Below are 22,754 nucleotides of genomic sequence, written 5' to 3'. Positions count from 1 at the left end.
TCATTATCTGTTTCCACAAACTTGATCCTTCCGGGGTTTCTACTCTGGCTTTGATATACTCGATACTGAACTCCTGCAGAGGGGGTAGTTGTATATATGGATACGCCCCCTCAAAGCTTGTGCTGACTCCATCTGCTGGATTGGGGACATAACCCACTGTCTGGACTGATCCATGGTACTACAAGAACGAAAATTAGCAGGTAAGTAATAATTTTCTTTTCTAGCCTCTAACAGGTGAGCTCTTACACACAGGGTATCATGTACAAAAGGAGTCTGAAAGTGGTGAACGGTAGCACCATTACGAAGGCTGAAGCATTGATCGGCAGTACCGCAGCTCATGTTTCAGCCTTGTGCTGCTGTTTCTGTGGGCAGTCCAAAAGGAGGACGAAGCAGACCCAAATTTCCTTGTATGTACCCGGATCAGTCCAGGACAGCTGAGTTAATGTATTTACTGCTTCACTACCATGTTTCTATACTTGCTTTCTCCTGCCTTGTCCATTTGCCTGACTACTGATGCGGAGGGGAGAGGTTTGTGTCTTGCAAGGGCAAGCCAGCATGGATCCTTCTGAGGAGAAAAGTGTACTGCATTAGGGGAAGAACAGGAACCACTCGTGGCTGTGTTAGACATGGCTTTTCTTGTTTAAAACCAGCTGTCTTCATCCTGCAGCTATTGATTTCTAAATCTATTTATTGATTTGGATTTATTACCTGCCTTTTTCAATAAGGAATTCATCTACTGTAAGTTTTTGAAGTATAGGGCTGGGCTTGTGCTAGTCTGCTGCTAGCATAGCTTTTGGTTTTAGTATTCCATCTTTCTTGTAGTGTGTTTTTTCTTTTTTTGTGGGGGTGGCGGGAGATGCTCTTTTAGATTGTGTATTTCTGTGTTCATTTATACTGTCAGTATGCAGGACTAAACATGCTCATATAGAAATGATGGCGGCAGAAGAAGATCACCAGGCCTATCCAGTCTGCCCAGCAAGCTCTCATACTTATTTTCCCATACCTTTCTGTTACCCTGACCGCTGAGTTCAGGGCCCTTATTGGTAATTTTTTGATTCCAATTTCCTTCAATGGCAAGTGTGGATGCAGAGAGCAGTGTTGGAGCTGCATCAAAGTGAAGTATAAGGACTTAATGTTTGAGGGTAGTAATCTTCGTAAGGAGAAGTTATGCCGATGTTTGTATACTCATACTGCTCAGATCAATGCCTTGTTACATGCTGTTTGGATGTAAACCCTCTCTTCCTTGTTTCCCTTCTGCTGCTGAAGCAGAGAGCCACGCTGGATATGCATTCAAGGTGAAGTATCAGGCTTGATTGGTTTAGGGAAGTAACCGCCTCAACAAGCAAACTACTCCCACGTTTATTTGTTTAACTAGACTGAGCAATTCAATCCGTGTTGGTTGTTGTCTGAATGTAATCTCCCCCCCCCCCCCCCCCCTTGAAACAGTGAGCTGTGCAGGATCTGCATTCAAAGTGTGAAGTATGCAGATCCAGTGCAGCTCACTGCTATCATGCCATTGTTCACTGAAGTAGGAGGGTGTGATATTGCAGAAAATAATCCCTGGTTATCTATGTAGGGAGCTGGAATCTCTCACTTGGCACCATCTGCTCAATGTTTCAGGGTAACCATGACTGTTTCCTGCCTGCATAGGCCTAGTACAGGCATCCCCCATGTTGCCCAATCCTACCAGAAAGTCAGCCCCTGTGAAAAGGCTCCAGATTGGGTAAAAAGTAGTTAAATCCATGTTGTTATGCAATGGAGTTAGCATGGTGGGTGAGTCTAAAATTGGTGGGGAGCTAGGGGTGGATAATACACATGCTCTCTCAGAAATTGCCACATTTTCATTCTTTCATACACATTTCCTTAGCCTCTTAGAAATAAGCTCTTGCAGATAGACATACACGCACACACTACTCGTGCTCCCCTCCCTTGGGCTGGCTAACCAAGGGCCCTCTAGCCTTATTATGTAAAGTTCTATACTTGGTGCTCCTCCTTATCAGCCTGCAGCAGCCACCTTTACCCTTCCTCCATCTTTAGGACTCTGGTCATGGCCTACTGTATTGCTCGGCTCTGAGATCAGGCCAGCCACCTCCCACAGACGGCTTACGGATAGGGCAGAGAATTTTCCTTTCACTTTCCCTACTACAGCAAAAAGAAAAAAAAATTGCTGAGGATAAAATAGCCCCCTCCTTTTCGTGCTGCTGTCACAGAAGGTGATTATTAGTTGCTACACCTCATTTTTGTTTTCTTCCTTGGTTGTGATTTGTACTTTCTCCTAGAGAGCTCTGCGGTAAGGTCATCACATTCTGCAGATGGTGCCAGAGGGGAGAGACTGAACTAGCAGAGCCTGGTGGGAGGAGTGAGCATAATCAGCCAGTATGGCACTCTAATCAAAGGTGGTCTCATTTTCTTGTTCTTTACTGCCTCATACTAGGCAGAGGAGATCACACTGTCCTGTAGCACGCCAGCTAGAGGACGTCTCACCCATGCATTTTTCTGCTTCCAGATATGCTGTGTAAAGAGGGAGACCTGGACATTTTAAAATTGTGAAAAGTCGCTAACTTTGTAACTAAATTGTCCAAAAATAATAAAATTAGCTCCCAGTCTCGTTTCCAATTCGATAATGTCCATTTAGTTAAAAAAAGTCGCCAAAATCGCTATAAAATAGCTGAATTGGCAACACTGGGGCATCCTGCAAGAAGAACCTTGACATAGTCTGACTTTCCCGCCAGCGCTCAAGTCTCAGCTCTGGCCTTTTACGTATCGACCAACCACTAGCGTCCTACAGCCCAGGCCCCCGCCCCCTCCACGCACCGTATCTTTCAGGCGCCGCTCATGCAGCGGAGTGAACGCTAGCTGGTGGGTGGGCTAGCTCTCCTCCCGCAGCCAATCGGAGCATACCCCGGCGCCCTCGCGCTTCCACTGTGCACCAATCCGAGGTGCTGCTGAGTTTTGGCGCGTTGCATGGTCTTGAGTAGAGTGCACAGCGTTTGTGAGAAGAAGCGGAAACGACCGAGCGGGCTTGGGAAAGAGCCGGGTGAAGCACGGTTATCGGTGAGTGAGCGGGGAGGCGCTGCCTACTCGCCCGGGTTCTTCCGCTCTGAAGGAGAAAGCGCACAGGCTGCAAGCGGCTCAGGGAGGGGTGCGAGATGTTCCCCCCTCCATTCATGAGCCGGATTAAAGGGGAAAAGTTGCTGTAGTGTAAAGCCTGGGCTTGATTTTCTTAGCAATGTTTGACGACTGCTGATGTTAATTGCTGGCATTTCTTCTCTTCTACATCTGGCAATTACAAAGGAAATGAAGACAAGCGGCTGTCATGCTGTGGGCTGGAGTAATATCAGAAAACATTTTATCATATAAATGATAGTGTCCACATAGAATGGCCTACTAGGAGAGGCGATTGAGACACAAACGGCAGCAAAATTCAGGAAGTCCTGGCATAAACACAGCGGATGCTTAGCTGTGAGGGGTAAAGCCTGGGATAAGCACAGAGGATCCTTAACTGTGTGGGAGTGAGGGGTAAAGCCTGGGATGAGCACAGAGGATCCTTAGCGGTGGGGGAGTGAGGGGTAAAGCCTGGGATGAGCACAGAGGATCCTTAGCGGTGGGGGAGTGAGGGGTAAAGCCTGGGATGAGCACAGAGGATCCTTAGCGGTGGGGGAGTGAGGGGTAAAGCCTGGGATGAGCACAGAGGATCCTTAGCGGTGGGGGAGTGAGGGGTAAAGCCTGGGATGAGCACAGAGGATCCTTAGCTGTGGGGGAGTGAGGGGTAAAGCCTGGGATGAGCACAGAGGATCCTTAGCTGTGGGGGAGTGAGGGGTAAAGCCTGGGATGAGCACAGAGGATCCTTAGCTGTGGGGGAGTGAGGGGTAAAGCCTGGGATGAGCACAGAGGATCCTTCGCTGTGGGGGAGTGAGGGGTAAAGCCTGGGATGAGCACAGAGGATCCTTCGCTGTGGGGGAGTGAGGGGTAAAGCCTGGGATGAGCACAGAGGATCCTTCGCTGTGGGGGAGTGAGGGGTAAAGCCTGGGATGAGCACAGAGGATCCTTCGCTGTGGGGGAGTGAGGGGTAAAGCCTGGGATGAGCACAGAGGATCCTTCGCTGTGGGGGAGTGAGAGGTAAAGCCTGGGATGAGCACAGAGGATCCTTTAGCTGTGAGGGGTAAAGCCTGGGATAAGCACAGAGGATCCTTAGCTGTGGGGGAGTGAGAGGTAAAGCCTGGGATAAGCACAGAGGATCCTTAGCTGTGAGGGGTAAAGCCTGGGATAAGCACAGAGGATTCTTGGTTGAGGGGGAGTGAGGGGTAAAGCCTGGGATAAGCACAGAGGATACTCAGCAATGGCAGTAAGTGAGGGTAAAGCCTGGAAGAAAAGCAGAGAATCCTTGGCTGTAGGGATAAAGCCTGAGATTGCTTAGGCTTTGCACTGTTTCTCAGGATCTGGCAAATAAGATGGCATCAGATTCTAGGTTTATTTATCTCGTGGTGGAAGGGAAGCTATATTTAGGTCCCTGGGGAAATTTATTTACCAGTAAATGTTCATATTATGAGTAGGTCAGTTCATGTTCAGGTTTAATCAAAAACTGAGAGACAGGACCTGCTATTTAATGGGTAGATCAACTTTTGAGTTCAAAGGTTAACAGGTTTTAAACCAGGGTTAAGCAGTTCCAATCTTGGAGTGCCACAAAACATCTGGTTTTCAAGACATCTTGAATGAGTATACCTGTGATATATTTGCATACACTGTTCATGCAGGTATACCTCATGCATATTCATTGTGGATATCCTGAAAATAGAGCTGGTTGTGGCATTCCTGGACTGAAGTTACCTACCCCTGCTTTAAAGAATAACATTTTTGGAACATCTTGTGAGTAATTGCTCACCAGAGTGTCAATCTGTGTTGGAACAGAATAGGTAAAGGGTGTTTTCTTAACGTACCATGTTCTGTAATAGGTGTCCCTGAACATACCCAGATCAGTCCAGAAAAGAGGATTTGTTACTCTATCAGCAGATGGAGTCAGAGAAACAAAACTTTGAGGCACTGCTACATAAGAGTGCCACCTGCAGCGTCTTCAGTATTTCTCTGACTCCAGTAGATGGTAGAGGTGCAACCCTACAGTCTGAGAGAGAGAAAAAAAATTATATTAAGAGAAGGCTAGTAAAATATTCAGAAGAAGTTCCCTGAGGTGTTAGGCTCTTTGGACCATCCCTCAGGTCGAGCTGGGGGTCCGGGGGAGTTTGGGAATCCCTGTTAGTTGCTTGCGCTAATGGTGCTTGTGATTTTGATAGCCAAGCTCCCTCAAGACTGCCGAAGGCCCTGTCTGCCAGGCCCCGGATCCAGGAAAGTATCCTTGCTTGGTTTTTGATTGTTTTTGCTGACAGGTAAAGTTTTGAAAAGAAAAAAAAAAAAAGCAAACAGCTTGAGAGCTGGGAGGTGGACGGCACAGCCTGCAACGGTGCAGGAGACTTTAAGGAGCAGCAGCTGATGGCTGGGGCAGACAGCGGGATGCATTGGGGTAGGTAGGTCTCGTGCCCAGGGGTACTGGGAAGGAGTTGCGCTGGTGGTTGGCTCTGAGTTTGGCGGCTTTGACGCGGCCTTATTTGGTTTCCCGTGTGCCACTTGGCCTGTGCTCAGATCTCTGTGGCAGCGGCTGACTTTTTTCCGGCACATTGCTCGGCACAGAGGGTGGGAGAGGCACGGCTCGGGTGAGCACTTAAGGCTAGCCGATTGGGAGCCCGCATGGTGTTCAGCAGTGCAGGTGCATGCCCCAAAACCGCGCTTGGAGGCGCACAAGTGGCCCGTAGGCAGCGTGCTTAAACTCCCGTTCCCTATGTGCGGGCTGCACTTCGGGAGAGGAGGGTTCCTCAGCGGGCATTAAGCGTCAGTCGTCTCCCCCGACCTCTGGGGGTGGCATCGGCGATAGCCGGGGGGGGGGGCCCAGGTGCCTGTATGGGGGGGGGGGAGGGCGGCATGAACAGGTGTTCTCTTTGGCAGGGTAGCCTAGAGACTCTCCCCCCCCTCCTCTGTCTCCTGTGGATCAGGATAGTCCAGGTAGAGAGGAGGTCTCTGAGGACAGTCTAGGGCAAGGGCCTGATGGTCTAGGATGATTTTTTGCCAGAATTTGTGCTTCTGATGCACAAAGCCTTCCTAGCAAGGAAGGGGGTGAAGGATAAGAGGTTGCGAGGTAGGCCTTTCCCCCCGCACCAAAGAGGTTCAGGAGGGCCCAGGGATTTTCTGCAGTGCTTGGGTCTGTGTTGTGCGGAGTCTGCATTGGACCTCAGTGATGGGGAGAATTCGGATGATCCACAGGATAACCGTTTGGCCCGTCAAGGTGTGGATCCGGATGCTGATGGGGCAGTGGCACCCAGGACAGATCCCAATGTGATTAAGGACAACCTGGATCAGGATGATTTCCCAGTTCTAAGGGAGATGATCCCAGTGGTTCGTTTATTTAAGAAGGCGGAACTATGCCCTCTTAGTCTCCAGGTGTTGGAGGAATTGGGGGTAAAGGTGACTCGAGGAGTCTGATAATGAGGATATTAATCCAGTCTTGAATGGACTTCGGGATCCTCTGAGTGCTATTCCATTGCCTAAGAAGATCCAGAAGTTGGTAAACTGGGAGTGGGACTTCCTGGAGGAGGGCATTAATGTGGGCAGAGCTATGACAAAGCCATACCCCCTGATGGCGGAGACTTTGGAGATCCTTCGGGTGCTGAAGGTGGACCCTGCAGTTTCGGCGGTCACTAAGAAGATGACCATCCCAGTGGCGGGTCCGGCCGCTTTGAAGGATGTGCAAGGCTGCAAGTTGGAGGTTCAAGCCAAGCGCATATTTGAAGTTTCCATGCTAAGTCTACAGGTGGTGGTGTGTGCCAGCCTGGTGCAGAGGGCCCAAGATCAGATTTCATGGGGGATAGCCCTTTGCAGACAGCCCATTTACAGGCCAGAATCACGTATGTAGCAGATGCTCTTTTTATGTTTTGGTTCGGATGTCGGCCAGGAGTTGGTTTTGGCGGTGGCGGCCCACAAGCTTCTATGGTTGTGCAATTGGTCAGCGGACATGTGGTCTAAGGCTCAGCTGTATAACCTCCCCTTTAGAGGGAAGCTCCTGTTTGGGGAGGATTTTGATAAGTTGATGAAGACATTGGGAGAATCGAAGGGTAACAAGTTGCCTGAGGATAAGCGGACCAGTAAAAAGGCCTTTCCCCCTCAGTTGAGTTTTAGGGATTTGCAGAGGTTTTGCTCAGGCAGAACCACTTCCAACACTCAGCCGGTGGTCGCCAACAGTCCTTTAGTGGAGGCCGCAGAGGTTCCAGAAATGGTGCTGGTCAAGGAGCTGGGGGTGGAAAGTCAACGCAATGAAGCCAGGGCCCTCAATTCTGCGTAGAAGCCATAGGGGGGCAGATCGTCCAGCCTTTGAGGAGTGGGACAACATTACCTTGGACCGTTGTGTACAGGAGGTCATAAGAGACTGCTATGCTCTCGAGTTTTTATGCCCGGTCAGGGAGGCCTTTCTCAAGCCCCTCGTGGTTTCTCGAAGCAAGCGAGAGGCTGTGTGTGGGATGCGGCAAAGGCTACTGGATTTGCATGTCACAGTGCCCTTGCCGCGGGAGGACCATGGGTAGGTAGGTGCTCCATTTACTTCGTGGTTCCTAAGAAGGAGAGTACCTTTTGTCCCATTCTCAATCTGCAGAAGGAGAACAGGGCTCTTCGCGACAGAGGCATATTTTCATATCCCAATTTGGCTGGACCATCAGAATCATCCATTGTACCTGAAGACTGGAGGGTGGTTAATATAACCCCAATATTTAAAAAGGGCTCCAGGGGCGATCCGGGAAACTACAGACCAGTTAACCTGACTTCAGTGTCAGGAAAAATAATGGAATGGGTTCTAAATATCAAAATCACAGAACATATAGAAAGACATGGTTTAATGGAACAGAGTCAGCATGGCTTTATCCAGGGCAAATCTTACCTCACAAATCTGCTTCACTTTTTTGAAGGGGTTAATAAACATGTAGATAAAGGTGAACCGGTAGATGTGGTGTATTTGGATTTTCAGAAGGCATTTGACAAAGTTCCTCATGAGAGGCTTCTAGGAAAAGTAAAAAGTCATGGGATAGGTGGCGATGTCCTTTCGTGGATTACAAACTGGTTAAAAGACAGGAAACAGAGAGTAGGATTAAATGGACAATTTTCTCAGTGGAAGAGTGGGCAGTGGAGTGCCTCAGGGATCTGTATTGGGACCCATACTTTTCAATATATTTATAAATGATCTGGAAAGAAATACGAGGTAATAAAATTTGCAGATACAAAATTGTTCAGAATAGTTAAATCACAAGCAGATTGCAGGAAGACCTTGTGAGACTGGAAAATTGGGCATCGAAATGGCAGATGAAATTTAATGTGGACAAGTGCAAGGTGATGCATATAGGGAAAAATAACCCATGCTATAGTTACACAATGTTGGGTTCCATATTGGTGGTTAGAGCAGTGGGCTATGAACCAGGAGACCAGGGTTCGAGTCCTGTCGCTCCTTGTGACCTTGGGCAAGTCACTTTACCCTCCATTGCCTCAGGTACAAACTTAGATTGTAAGCCCTCTAGGGATAGGGAAATACCTACAGTACCTGAATGTAATCCACTTTGAAGCGCTGAAAAAAGTGTGAAAAGCGGAATAAAAATAAAATATATACTTTCTTGTCAGGGTAGTTAACAGAACATCTCCCAGCTACAAGAAACTTAGGAGCTACCACCCACGAAAGAGATCTGGGCGTCATAGGGGATAACACATTGAAATCGTCGGCTCAGTGTGCTGCAGCAGTCAAAAAAGCAAACAGAATGTTGGGAATTATTAGGAAGGGAATGATGAATAAAACAGAAAATGTCATAATGCCTCTGTATTGCTCCATGGTGAGACCGCACCTTGAATACTGTGTACAATTCTGGTCGCCGAATCTCAAAAAAATGGATGCGATGGAGAAGGTACAGAGAAGGGCTACCAAAATGATAAGGGGAATGGAACAGCTCTCCTATGAGGAAAGACTAAAGAGGTCAGGATTTTTCAGCTTGGAGAAGAGACGGCTGAGGGGGATTTGATAGAGGTGTTTAAAATCATGAGAGGTCTAGAACGGGTTGATGTGAATCGGTTATTTACTCTTTCAGATAATAGAAAGACTAGGGGGCACTCCATGAAGTTAGCATGTGGCACATTTAAAACTAATCGGGGAAAGTTCTTTTTTACTCAATGCCCAATTAAGCTCTGGAATTTGTTGCCAGAGGATGTGGTTAGTGCAGTTAGTATAGCTATGTTTAAAAAAGGATTGGATAAGTTCTTGGAGAAGAAGTCCATTACCTGCTATTAATTAAGTTGACTTAGAAAATAGCCACTGCTATTACTGGCATCAGTGGTGTGGGATAGACATAGTTTCTGGGTACTTGCCAGGTACTGTGACTTGAATTGGCCACTGTTGGAAACAGGATGCTGGGCTTGATGGACCTTTGGCCTGACCCAATATGGCATGTACTTATGTTCTTATAAGTTTCTTCGCTTCATGATGCTGTGTCAGCATTTCAGTTTTGGGCTTTTTCTTTTGGCCTGGCAATGGTGCCACAAACCTTCACCAGGGTGATGGGTGGTGGTGGCTGTGGCTCTACGCAAGGAGTGAGTTCTGGTTAATCCTTGCCTGGACAATTGGCTCACTCCAGCAAAGTCGGAGGAGGAGTGTGAGAGGTCGCTTCAGTGGGTGATGAACACCTTGCACGGTTGTTTCATCTTGGCTTGGGATTACTTGCAAGTGCTCGGATTCATGGCATCCATGTTGGATTTGGATTCCATGGGCGTTTGCGCACATGAGACCTCTTTGACACGCTCTGTTGTCCAGGTGGGATTCGTTGTTGGAACAGTATCATCTGCTGTTGCCCCTGCTGCAAGAATCCAGGACCAGTCTCTTTTGGTGGCTGTCTCAGTGCAATATGAGGAAGGGAATGGATCTGGAATCTCCGGACCGGATGGTGGTCACCATGGATGCAAGTCTCAAGGGTTGGGGGGCAGTGTGCTTGAATCAGATGATGCAAGGTTTGTGGTTGCTGAAAGAGAAAGTCCGGTCCATCAATCACCTCGAGACAAGGACGGTTCATCTGGCCCTGTAGGTTTTTCTTCCCCTGGTCAGAGGGCAGATGGTTCGTGTGTTTTCAGACAATGCGACGGTGGCGTACATCAACCATCCAGGCAGGATGAAGAGTTGGGCTGTAGCTCTGGATGCACGGCTTTTGCTCATGTGGGCAGAGCGCCATCTCGAGAACATAGCGGTCTTGCATGTCGTGGAGGCAGAAAATGTACAGGCAGATTTTCTCAGCAGGCAGCAGCTGGACCAGGGGGAGTGGGAGTTGTCCAAGGAGGCTTGGAACCACATTTGTGCCAGATGGGGTGTTCCCCAGCTGGGTCTCATGGCGATGCAGGTCAATGCACAGACAGAGGTTTTTCAGTCGCAGAAGAAAGGTAGGTTTGGTGGGTCTGGATGCTCTAGTGTGCCCTTGGCCTATGGGGGATCTTGCTGTATGTAGTTCCTCCTTGGCCTCTGGTCTGTCGAATTCTGAGGTGAATAGAGGCGCATCTCGATTCCATGGTGCTGGTAGCGCTCAAGTAGCTGCAGCGTCTGTGGTTTGCAGATTTAGTGCATCTGGCAGTGGACAGGCCCCTTCGGGTTGCTCATCTGCCAAAGTTGCTGCATCAGGGTCCCATATTTTCATATCAGGAGGATCACTTTTGTCTCACGGCCTGGCTTTTGAGAAGCGACAGCTGCACCTGAAAGGTTATTCGGATCAGGTTATCCCCATGCTTTTCCAGGCTCGTCAACCTGCCACTTCCTTGGCGTATGTTCGGGTCTAGAGGGCATTTGAGTCTTGGTGCTTCAGAGACAGATGGATCCCCTGTCAGTGGAGGGTCCTCTTACTTTGGAATTTTTGCAACAGGGCTTGTCTAAGGGTCTCCCTATGGTTCCATTTGTGTTCAGGAATCTTCATTGGGCGCTCTTTGGGGCAAAGGGCGAGGGGAGTCCTTGGCCTCATTTTGTTTAAAAGGGGTCAAGCATTTGCGATCTCCAGTCTGGAAGTTATGCCCAGATTGGAGCCTTAATCTGGTCTTGCATGTTTTGTGTGGGACTCCGTTTGAGCCTTTGAGGAGAGCGACGCTGAAGGACTTGATTCTGAAGGCAGTGTTCCTGGTGGCCATCTGTTCGGCCAGACAGGTTTTGGAGTTACAGGCTCTGTCTTGCAGGGATCCCTTTCTGTGGATTTCCATTGACTGGGTTTCTATGCGGACAGTCCCCTCCTTTTTGCCTAAGGTGGTCTCCTTTCATGTTGATCAGTCGGTAGTCCTTCTGGCTTTCCCGAAGTGGTCTACGATTCCCTGAGGGACAGGGAGCTACATCTTTTGGATGTGAGGAGTACTCTGTTACGTTTTCTGGAGGTGACACAGTTTCTGATGGTCTGATCACCTTTTTTGTCCTATACGGGGTTAGGAAGAAGGGAGAGAAGGCCTCTAAGGCTACTGTTTCCCATAGGTTGAAGGAGGCTATTTGCCAGGCCTATATTTGTATGGGCCGTCAAGTTCCAGCGGGGCTGAAGGCACATTCCACAAGGCTGCTGGCCACTTCCTGGGCAGAATGTCAGTTACTGTCACCTCAGGAGATTTGTAGGGTGGCAGTGTGGTCCCCTCTGCATACTTCACTAGACATTACCGTTTAGTTGTGATGGCGCGGGAAGAAGGGTCCTTAGGCGGGAAAAGATCTGCACCAAGTCTAGGGGTGCTTTGGTACATCTGGACTGATCTGGGTGTGTTCAGGAAAGGAAAATTGGTTCTTACCTGCTAATTTTTGATCCTGTAATACCACAGATCAGTCCAGAGACCCATCCTGTCGCTGCCGAAAGACTGTTTTTTGTCAACTGGTGGTTCAAGTTGTTTGTTTTTCCAGAGTATGTGGGCAGTTTGATCATGGTTTAGGTTTTTCAAATTGAGTGTTTAGGGCTCCAGTTTTTGGGGGGTTTTCAACCCTGTTGGTTTCTGTTTGTCCGAGAGAGGGGTTTTGGGGATACATCTTGGCGTGGGTACAGGTCAATACTTAACTGGTGCAGGTAGCAGTGCCTCAAAGTTTTGCTTCTCTGACTCCATCTGGTGGTAGGGATGCAAAACCCACTTGTCTGGACTGATCTGTGGTATTACAGGAACAAAAATTAGGTAAGAACCAATTTTTCTATACTTTCTTGCCCTCTAGGCCTGTGATATCTCCCTTACAGCAGTGCTCTGGGTAAGGTTAGGTGACAGTAGTGATGGAGAATAGATACAGGCAGTGGGCTCAAAGTGGATTTACTTACTCTTGGACCTCAGACTCGCAACTGCACACACATCACACTCCAGTCTATTATAGAGAGCATTTCACCTGAAAACCTGGTAATTATATTTTGGATCACAGCAAAATTAATGTGCGGCAATGAATTAAACTGGACAATAGCACTATAAATGAAGCATAAACAGTTTAATAAGTGCACACACCAATAGTGCACAAGATTTAAATCAAATGAAGCGTAAACACGTAGTTATACAAAGCCCCAATTATATTTTGACCCAGCATTCTTCATTTTACTAATATAGAAACCTAGATCGAGTTCAATCACTCCGTGTCTAGAAGCAGAATTCTTATTGCTTTTAATCCAAGAATAATTCCATCTGGATGTTTGGAAGACAAACCTGATGCTTTCTCTTCTCTCTGCCAGTGTCTTGAGCAGTCATGCCGAGTACCAGATCCCAGTCCCAGAGCTCCATTGCATTTCCAAAGAGAAAATCTGCCCGAGCTGTGTGCGGAGCTGCGAGTTGGAAAGAAGCAAGCTCGGATCATAAGATAAGCGGGTCTCTTTCACCGCCGCCTGTTAAACAGCTGCCTCTCAGTCCTCGCAAGCGTCTAGGTGAGCTTGGGAGAAGAGGGCTGAGAGAAGGATTCTTTACATCAAAGAAACCCACCCATGTAATTCTGTTGTCTGTTCACTACGGTAGTGCATTACTAGCATGATTGTCGGTTCTGATTCTTGTTTTTAGTAAAGATCAAGTTAATTATTTTTTGTTTCTTAAGATCAGAGTAAAAAACATTTCATCTAAAGTTCAACAGGACTCATGATTAATGGTCTTTGACCCTGCTTGGCTCACTACTTATGTTTCCATGTAAAACACTATTCATGCTTGCTTGCATTATCACAATAATAAAGGTTTTGAAGGCAGTGTATGGTGAGAAGGTGTAGTCGAATGGCTAAAGTATTGAACATACAGCATATTCATGTAGGGGTATCATTAATCTAATAATCCATATATCCTAGCCATCAACAAGTATTGAACAGTCACCTGACATACAAGGTCTGAATCTCTTCTGTCATCTTGACAACATGCATCATCTCCCCTGAAATTACCATAACATAACTGGGATAATCTCCCTCCTTTGGAAGTTGTCATGTACTTCATGTATCTAGAAAGAGGTACCATCTCCTTCACTCCAGAGATGTTGTCTGAAGCAAGTCAGTGATAAAGTGGGCTATGGTCCTGACTGACCTTAAGGCTCTGTATGCATCTAACTTTTCATGTTTTCATTAAACCCCATAGCTGATTTTATTGAAGCTTATAACTAGTATCTCCCTGTACATACCCAGATCAGTCCAGACTCCTGGGTTTATGCATACCTGCCAGCAGATGGAGACGCAAAGTTTCACTGACACTGCTTTATAATCCCTGGTGCCAAGTGCAGTTCCTCAGTATTTCAGTCTCCAGAAGATGGTGGCTGGTGCATAAACCTGCCGTTCTGAGGTCTGTTGAATTTTTTTCTTTTTTGGTGTGAGCCTTTCCTCCCAGGGATGTTTTGGTGGAGGTGGACGAGCTGGAGGTCAGTGACCTTTTTGTATGCTCGCTCCGTTAGTCTATGGCTGTAAATCTGGTGGTCCGGATCCTTCCCCTTCACAGGGCTGCTCAGGGCGGCTGGTAATTTTTTACTCTTATCAGCTTGTCTTTAAATTTCTGGTTTTCAGTCTCTCATTTCTTTTTGCCTTTTGCTGAGCCTGAGCTGGACAGCTCTGTGTTCTTTGCAGAGGAGAGGCTGACCAGAGTTTTACATTTTTTTTTTTTTTTTTTTTTTTGAAACAACTTTAAGGTTGTCTTGCGGGGCGGCTCTCTTCCTCCAGTCCCTGTTTGAAGCGGGCGTGTAAGCTCTGTTTCTTACTCCTGTTTCGTGCGTTTGCTCAGGGCTTGGCAGGGGGTTTTTCCTGCCGGTGTCAGCATGGTTCGCAGCTTGGTTTGCCACATATGTAGTGCAGGATCAGCGTGGCTCAGATGTTTTAGTTTATGTGCAGCCGGCGTTTCAGGGGGAGAGGGACCTTAGGAGGCTCCAGCGACCACGAGATGCAGGAAGGGCCGTTCAGGCTCTCCACCGAGGATTTCTTTGAAGCGCTGATGTGCCGACCATGGTAGGCATCCAATTTCCTCAGCTGTGGGAACGGCTGCCATTTTGGCTGCCCTGGCAATATGGTTTGTTCAGACGGAAGATGGGGGGGAGATATGCCTACGCATCGTTCTACGGCCTACCTGATCAAAGTAAGGTGGGGGGGGGGGGGGGCAGATGAGGCAGTGCGCTTAGATCTGCCAGTGCTTGTGTCTGCGGAGACTGCACCTTCACAGCTCTCGCAGGCTCCTCGGGCCTTCTCTGCTGATTTTGTTCTCCTGCTACATGAGGCATATTTAGCTCAGCAGGCAGGTTTGGGTAGCCAATCTCACCCTCTAGGGGGCTCAGAGAGGTGCTCCAGGGCCTGAGTAGTCCTGAAGTTTGAACCCTCCCCTGGGACAGCATTCACGGTGTCCTGGGTTTTCTGATGCAGACTTGGATGACTCTGTTGGGACACAGGAGGCTTTGTCTTCTCGGGATCAGGGTATTGATCCAAATGATGTCTGCTTCTCTCAGGGGGGTGATCTAGATCATCTTCCAGTCTCGGAGGGTGATGATCCTAAAGTGCTCCGCTTATTCTGGAAGAAGGAGTTAGGCCCTTTGATTCCTCAGATTTTGGAGGAGCTGGGGCTGAAAGTCCCACAGGAAGACTCAGATATGGAAGGTGCGGATCCGGTTCTGGAGGGGCTTTGGACTCTCCTGCAAGCTTTTCCCTATCATAAGTCTGTGAAAAAGATGGTGGATCGAGAATGGGGAGCGCCCAACTCTGGCTTGAGATTGGGAAGGGTGATGGCTAAGCTTTATCCCTTGCTGGAACAGACAGAGTTCTTTTCCCTTCCAAAGTTGGACGCTGCAGTTTCGGCGGTCACAAAGAAGGGTTCTGCGGCGTTGAAGCATGTTCAAGACCGAAAGTTGGAAATTCAACTCAAAAGGATTTTTTAGGTATTGGCCCTGAGTCTACGGGTGGCTATTTTTGCTCCAGCTTCATGCAAAGGGCTTGCTTGCGCTGGGTTCAACAGCTTCAGGAAAGGCAGGCAAATTCAGGTGTCGAAGCAGATAGAGCGCTTGCATGGCAGACGCCTTGTATGACTTGGTCAGAACTTCCTTCTATATTATGGGTTCTGCGGTGTCAGTCAGGCAGCTATTGTGGTTACGCAACTGGTTGGCGGATGTTTCGTCTAAGTCTTGTTTGGGCTCTCTGCCTTTTAAGGGACGCCTCTTGTTTGGTGAGGATCTGGAGCACTTAATGAAGGGTTGCTGGCATAAGTTGCCGGTGGATAAGCCTAAGGCCTTTTCAATCTCTGTTGCGTTTTTGGGATATTAGGAGGTTGCGTCAGACGAGAGGAGCCCCAGCCTCGCAAAAGCAGTTCTCCTCTTCTCGAGGTCAGTTCTGGGGGCAGTCTTTTTGAGGTGGTCTATGACCATTAAGAGCTTCCTCCAATAGTGGAGGCCACTTGAGCTAAATCCTCACAATGAGGCGAGGCTGGTCCACTCCTTTGTTCCTTTTATAGGGAGTTGTCTAGCACGATTTTACAGGGAGTGGACCAAGATCACTTGGGAGCAGTGGTCCTCAGTGTAATAAGAGACGGTTATGCATTAGAATTTGCTCGGCTCATTCGTGACCTTTCTAGCTTCTCCCCTTCCCCCCCCCCCGGTTGTTGGAAAACATCAGGCGGTCCAGGGGATGTTAGGTTATGGGTCTTAAGAGTGGTGGTCCCAGCTCCGCAGAGCGAACGAGGCAAAGGTATTCCATCTACTTCATAGTTCCAAAGAAAGAAGGCTCTTTTCGCCCCATTATGGTTTTAAAACTGGTAAATGTGGCTCTAAAGGTCCCGAGGTTTCGGATGGAAACTTCGCGGTTGGTAATCACAGCAGTGCGCAAGGACGAATTCCTGACTTCTTTGTATCTGACGGAGGCCTACCTATATATCCCCCATTCGCCTGGATCACTAGCAGTTTCTGAGGTTCATTGTACTGGGTCAGCATTTCCAGTTTTAGGCTCTCCCCTTTGGGCTGGCCATGGCGCCCAGCACAATTCACCAAGGTAATGGTGCTGCTGCTGGTGGCGGCGGTGTGGTTTGAGGAGGGGTCCTGGTGCTCCCTTATATAGACGATTGGCTCTTCAGAGCAAAGTTTGAGGTTACTGCTTGTGTGGCGGTGCAGAGGGTAATCACCACTCCGGAATCTATCAGCTGGGTGGTGAATTTGGCGAAGAGCCAGCTGATCCCATCTCAGACCCTAGATTACTTGGGAGCATGATTTGACATGCTGAAGGGCAAGGTGTTCCTCTTGGAGGAGAGAGTCTGCAAGTTACAGACTCAAGTCCGGAGTCTATTTGCAGGTTCCCAGAACTTGGGATTTTTTGCAGGCTCTTGGCTCGATGGCCTCAACACTGGAGTTGGTACCGTGGGTCTTTGTGCATATGAGACTGCTACAGAGAGCTCTGTTGGCACAGTGGAATCCGTTGTCAGAAGAGTTTCTTATGCCTGTCTCGCTCGATGGTCATGCGTGGGACAATCTGTCTTGGTGGCTAAAGATGCCCAATCTAGTAAGTGGGGTCGATCTGGACGTCCCGGATCGGATAGTTCTTACTACTGATGCCAGTCTTTCTGGTGGGGGGGGGGCAGTATGCCAGCGACAGTTGGCCCAGGGTGTTTGGTCAGTGGAAGAAGCCTCTTGGTCTATCAATCGCTTTGAGATCAGAACAGTGCAGTTAGCGTTGCTTGTTTTTCTACCTTTGGCTCAAGGGCGCTCTGTGAGGGCCTTGTCGTACAATGCGACAACCATAGCATATATCAATTGGCAGGGAGGAACCAAGAGTCGTGCGGTGGTCCAGGAGGCTCAGGAGTTAATTCTTTGGGCGGAACAGCACTTGATTCAGATAGCGGCATCTCATATTGCAGGGGCCATCATCCAAGTGGATTTTCTAAGTTGCAGAACACTAGATCCAGGGGAGTGGGAGTTGTCCAAATCGGCAGTGCAGCTCATCTGAGAGAGGTGTGGCTGTCCTCATGTGGATCTAATGGCAATGTATCTCAATGCAAAAGCTTGTCACTTTTTCAGTCGCAGGCGGGATTACGGGGCCGAAGGAGTCCACACTCTAGTAATACCCTGGCCTTGGGGGGGGGGGGGTGTTCTACTTTACATATTTCCCTCTTGGCACCTGATAGGCATGGTGTTGCATTGGATAGAGAGACACCCGGGGGAGGTGGTGTTGGTAGCCCAGGAGTGGCCTTGTTGGCCTTGGTTCGCAGATCTGGTCAACATGGCGGTGGATGGTCTGTTACGCTTCAGTCCTATTCCTCTTCTTCTTCAGCAGGGCCCCATATTTTCAGACCAGGCAGATTGCTTTTGTTTAGCGGCTTGTCGTTTGAGACTAAGAGGGTACTCAGAGGCAGTCATTACTACTCTTCTGCAAGCTAGATGGACATCTACTTTGTTGTCGTATGTCAGAGTCTGGAAGGTCTTTGAGGCATGGTCTATAACTAAAGGTGTACAGGCCTTATGGTCTTCGATGTCTCAGATTTTATCTTTCCTTCAAGAAGGTTTGATCAAAGGCCTAGTTTTCAACTCTCTCAGGTAGCAGCTCTGACATGTTTACGTGTACAGTTGAGGGTTGCATATTGTCCTCTCATCCCGATGTGGTTAGGTTTCTTTGGGGGAGTTAAGAATTTGCACCCTCTGGTGACGAGAGTTTGTCCATCCTAGAATCTTAATCTCATTCTCTGAGGTTTCTGAGCCACCCTTTGAACCTCTCTGCAGAGCGACAGTTAAGGATTTGACCTTGAAGGTCGTTTTCCTGGTAGTCATTTTTCTGCGAGGAGAATCTGAGTTGCAGGCGTTATCTTGTTGCGATCCATTCCTTCAGATCTCAGACTCAGGCGTGTCCTTGCGGACGGTCCCCTTGTTTCTTCCCAAGGTGGTATCTGCTTTTCATGTTAATCAAACGGTAGAGCTTCAGGCTTTTCCGGAGTTGGATACTTCTGCACCTCATGCACAGGAGCTTAGGCTGCTGGTCTTTGCTAAGTTATCTCAAAGTAATGAATGATTTTAGGAGATCTGATCATTTTTTCATTTGATGGAGTGGTGCAAAGAAAGGTACCCAGGCTTCCAAGGCTACCATTGCAAGGTGGCTTAAGGAGGCTATTGGGATGGCATACATGCTGAAAGGCCATCAGGTGCCTGAAGGTTTGAGGGCTCACACTACACAATCTCAGGCGGCCTCATGAACGGAGGCCCAGTTGGTATCACAACAGGAAATTTGTAGGGTGGCGACTTGGAAGTCTCGAAGGAACGACCTTATACTGTGGAAAGATTTTATTAAAAAGCCAGACTCCAGCCGAGTTTCGCCAATTAAGGCTGCATCAGGGGCTCAAATCACAGTTGATGACTATATGGAACTACATATCCTTAGTTCTGCGTGTAGCTCTCACTGTTGCATAAACTAGTGTATTAATCAAAGCACTGTGTTTATGCCATCACCAATTTTGAAAATATAGGAAGCTATTGAAGCTTGTAACGCATAGATTTACCAAAAGCAAGAGTCGCTGCTTATAGTATGTAGGGTGGCGACTTGGAAGTCTCTGCATACTTCTGCGAGGCTCTATCATCTAGATGTAGGGGATCCGGAGTCTCGGTCTTTTGGCGAGAGTGTCTTCCTAGCGGGACTCTCCAGGTCCTCAAGTAGGGAGCTTGGATACATCCCACTTGTCTGGACTGATCTGGGTACGTACAGGGAAAGGAAAATTGGTTCTTACCTGCTAATTTTCTTTCCTGCAGTACCACGGATCAGTCCAGAACCCGCCCTATCTTTGGAGGTGGAGAGTCGTCCACTTAGCTGTAATTTTTTTTTTTTTTTTTTTTTGGTACAGATTTAAGTGGTGTATGGAATACAGACTCGTTGGAAACGTGTTTTTTTGGTTTTTTTTTCTAGGTTTTACAAGTTTTTACAAATGTGTTGTGCTTGAGTACAGGTCAATACTGAGGAACTGCAGGTGGCACCAGGGATTATAAAGCAGTGTTAGTGAAACTTTCTCTGTCTCCATCTGCTGGCAGGGATGCATAAACCCAAGAGTCTGGACTGATCTGTGGTACTACAGGAACGAAAATTCAGGTAAGAACCAATTTTCCTATAAGGATAATAATTGGGAAAATACTGATTCCAGTGAGCTGATGTTAAGTGGTGGTGTAATAGAAGCTTGCTGCATTGTCTGTACCCAGAGAGTGCTTTTTAAAAACTGTTGACTGTCACTTGTAACATGTTCCAGGGGATGACAACATGTGTAACATTTCCAAATCCTTGCACTGCTCTCCGCCGAAGCACAACAAGAAAGAGAACTGCGTGCAGACTGCTCCACTCTCCTCCTGGGGTCGGCGACTAGTGTTTGATGAAAACCTGCTGGGAAAGGAACTTGCATCCCCGGTCCGAAATGAGCTGGAGGCAAAGGCTCCCTGCCCTCTGCTGAAGGGCCAGGAGACGCCCAGTAGCTGTGACCGCTCCTTCCGGAAAGGGGGGAAGACCGTATGCGCCAGGCTGTTCAAACAAGAAGGTGTGTGTTCATGTTCATGAAGATTTGTGCTGAGGCTGGAACAACCCCCAGCAGAGTTCTTTCATCCTGCCATGCCTGGCTTAATCTGTCTGTGTCCCATTGCAGGCACTTGGTATCAGCAGGTGAAGCAGGCTTTGAACACAGCGGTGCCAGACCAGCTGCTTGTTCGGGAGAAGGAGACCGATTCTATTAGAAAGTTTTTAAGGCAGCATGTCTGTGGAGGAAAGCCCGGCAGCCTGTACATATCTGGAGCCCCGGGCACTGGGAAAACAGTCTGTCTCCGAAAAATTCTGCAAGACTCAAAGGTAGCAAATTTCATTTCTTTTAGAACTCAATCAGTAATTGTATTGGGTGGTGTTTAACGTTTGCCTCCCCCATAGCGCCCCGTTGGATTATCCCACTAATATAATTTTTGTAGCATTTTGTAGACCATTCAATTTGGAATTTTAACAGTATCTTACACATTACTGAAATTTTATTATTTATGGCCAGAACATATGATGGAGAAAAACAGCATCAGATTGACCATATTAAGTGTATTGCATTTCATGAGGCACGTGATGCTGGAGCAACCTTTATTTCAAAAAAGTGGATTGCCAAAAAATTAGGTTGAAGCAAAAGCTGGGTTCAGAGGACATGGGGCAAGACTGCCAACAAGTGTTTATGGAATTTGGTGACAGTCGACCTCTCAAATTGTTTCAAGAATACCAAAAATGTATTGAAAATTCCAGCAACACCTGTTACCTCGCTCGTGTTTTAAAGCAGTTTTTGCAAGCTAACAGTGGGCACATTAACTATAAATTTATATTATTTAATTCGGTTTTGAATGCTGAATAAAATGGTGTATTGCATGCTTCTATCAGATTTCTGGTTGCTGCTGCAGCGGAGGAGGCAAAGTTAGGCAACACCTGGTACAAGTATCCCGCTGCTCGGGTTTTGTAACCTGGTCTGCCTGGCATCTCCTGCTGTGTTTAACATCCAGAAACAGGAAGCATTTTGGAGCCATTTAGTTTGGAGTACCAGCAGCGTGAAACTGGCACAGAATGCACAAGTATGTCGTGATGGCATTCAAAACTAAAAGCCCTCTAATCGGCACTGTCAGATTCCCTGTACGTACCCAGATCAGTCCAGATGCCTGGATTTATGCCTCCCTGCCAGCAGATGGAGACAGAAAGTTTCACTGACACTGTACATAACCCAGTGCCATCTGCAGTTCCTCAGTATTTCTCTGTCTCCAGAAGATGGCAGAGGGTGCGAAACATGCAGTTCTCCAGTTATTGGATGATTTTTCTTTTGAGCCTTCCTCTAGGGCTCTAGGGGGTTTTGGGATTTTTTTTTTTTTTTTCTGGAAGGAATCCTTTCAAGTCCTACCCGGTCTGGTTGAGGTGGACGGGCTGGGGGTTGTTATCTGTCTGTGCGCCCGTGGGGTGTAAATCTGGTTGTCCAGATCCCTCCCCTTCACGAGGCCACCCAGACGGCTGCAGGCTCCACAGGGGTTTTTTTGGTCCCCTATTCCTGAGATGGGCTTTATTTATTTCTTTTAGGCTTTTTCTCTCAGGGAGATAAAGGTTTGTTTTGGGTTTTTTTTTGTTTAACTGCCTTCCTTTCTTTTTTTTTTTTTAATTTGCTGCAGTCAAGCTCAGCACTGTTGTGTGGGCGATTTTTTTTCCCTTCTCCTTGGCGGTAAGAGGGGCTGTATCTGAGGGGGCCAAGGCAATTCTTGTGTGTGTTTTTTGTTTTTTTTTTTCCCGACATTTGCTGGGTTTCCTTGTCACCGGTTTTCTTCCCCCCCCTCCCCCCCCCCCCCCCCCCCCCCAATTATGGCCCACGTTACCACATGTGCGGCACAGCTCATTCGCAGCTAGGTAGGGGGCAGGCTGTGTATGGATTGCATTGGAGGCTGAAGGGTTCCTCTGGCGTCCCTCCCTCCGTGAAGCAGCGACGCAGGTCAGGTGTGTGCTTGGGGCTTGGGTACTGCGTCTCTCCCGGCTGGCATGGGAACGGCTCCATATTGGATTTTTCGGCGCCTGTTGCCGCACCGTCGAAGGGGGTGGGGGAGGGTCTGCCGAGGTTGTCCCCAGCCTAATCCAACCGGGAACGGTTGGGGGGGGGGTCTGGAGGGAGAAGAGAGCCCATTTTGGCCGTTTCCTGTAGCAGGCCCTGAGGGGGCTGGTGCAATTCGGTCTTTCTCCCCTGAATTTGTTTTATTGCTACATATGCCTTTTTGGCACGGCAACAATCTTCCTCAGCCCCTTCCAGCCCAGCCTGTGGGAAGGTTGGGATCGGGTTCAGGTCAAGCTCAATCGGGCAGGCAAAGAGTTTCCTCTGTTCAGAGGCTGCTCGGCCTGTCTTCGGGGGGCTGCTCAGGGAGAGATGAGCCCAAGGAGGCTGACGATCCTACTATAGTGACAGGAGAGGAGCCTGATAAAGGGGCACTGGCGGGTACGGCTGATCCGGCAGCCGGGGATGCGGTCCATGGAGACGACCCGATGGGGTCTGGTCCCGGGGCAGATGACCCAAAAGTGGTACGCCTCTTTCAGAGGGAGCAGCTGAATGCTTTGTTTCCTTTGGCTTTTCAAGCGTTAGGAGTCAAGATGACCCGGATTTAGACCCCGGGGGACCCCCTCAACCCATCCAGTCGACCCTGGATCGTCTTCAGCGATTGGGGGCTGTAATTCCGGTTCCCCCTGCGGAACTTTGCAAGGGACACTACTCTCTCTCTTTTGTTGTCC

At 48.3% G+C, this 22,754-nt stretch overlaps 1 protein-coding gene across 4 annotated transcripts in view; it reads left to right on the top strand.

Annotated features, from left to right (window-relative positions):
• Positions 1-2,804: 2,804 nt before the first annotated feature.
• The window catches only part of CDC6 (cell division cycle 6), a 46,609-nt gene continuing 26,659 nt past the window's right edge, over positions 2,805-22,754 (top strand). The window contains exons 1-4 of one of the 4 annotated variants that reach the window (XM_029573714.1): positions 2,805-3,054; positions 12,771-12,959; positions 19,741-20,022; positions 20,128-20,327. In XM_029573714.1, coding sequence (XP_029429574.1) covers positions 12,785-12,959; positions 19,741-20,022; positions 20,128-20,327 — 657 coding nt within the window. In that variant the 5' untranslated portion in view covers positions 2,805-3,054; positions 12,771-12,784. Of the gene's footprint in view, positions 3,055-12,770; positions 12,960-13,809; positions 13,922-14,218; positions 14,499-19,740; positions 20,023-20,127; positions 20,328-22,754 lie in introns of those variants that run through there. The other 3 variants (XM_029573715.1, XM_029573716.1, XM_029573717.1) reach the window with 3 other exon arrangements.

The sequence above is a fragment of the Rhinatrema bivittatum genome, chromosome 12 (assembly GCF_901001135.1).
Source record: "Rhinatrema bivittatum chromosome 12, aRhiBiv1.1, whole genome shotgun sequence".
In the NCBI taxonomy this organism is placed as follows: domain Eukaryota; kingdom Metazoa; phylum Chordata; class Amphibia; order Gymnophiona; family Rhinatrematidae; genus Rhinatrema; species Rhinatrema bivittatum.
This window is presented reverse-complemented; position numbering and strand designations above follow the sequence as displayed.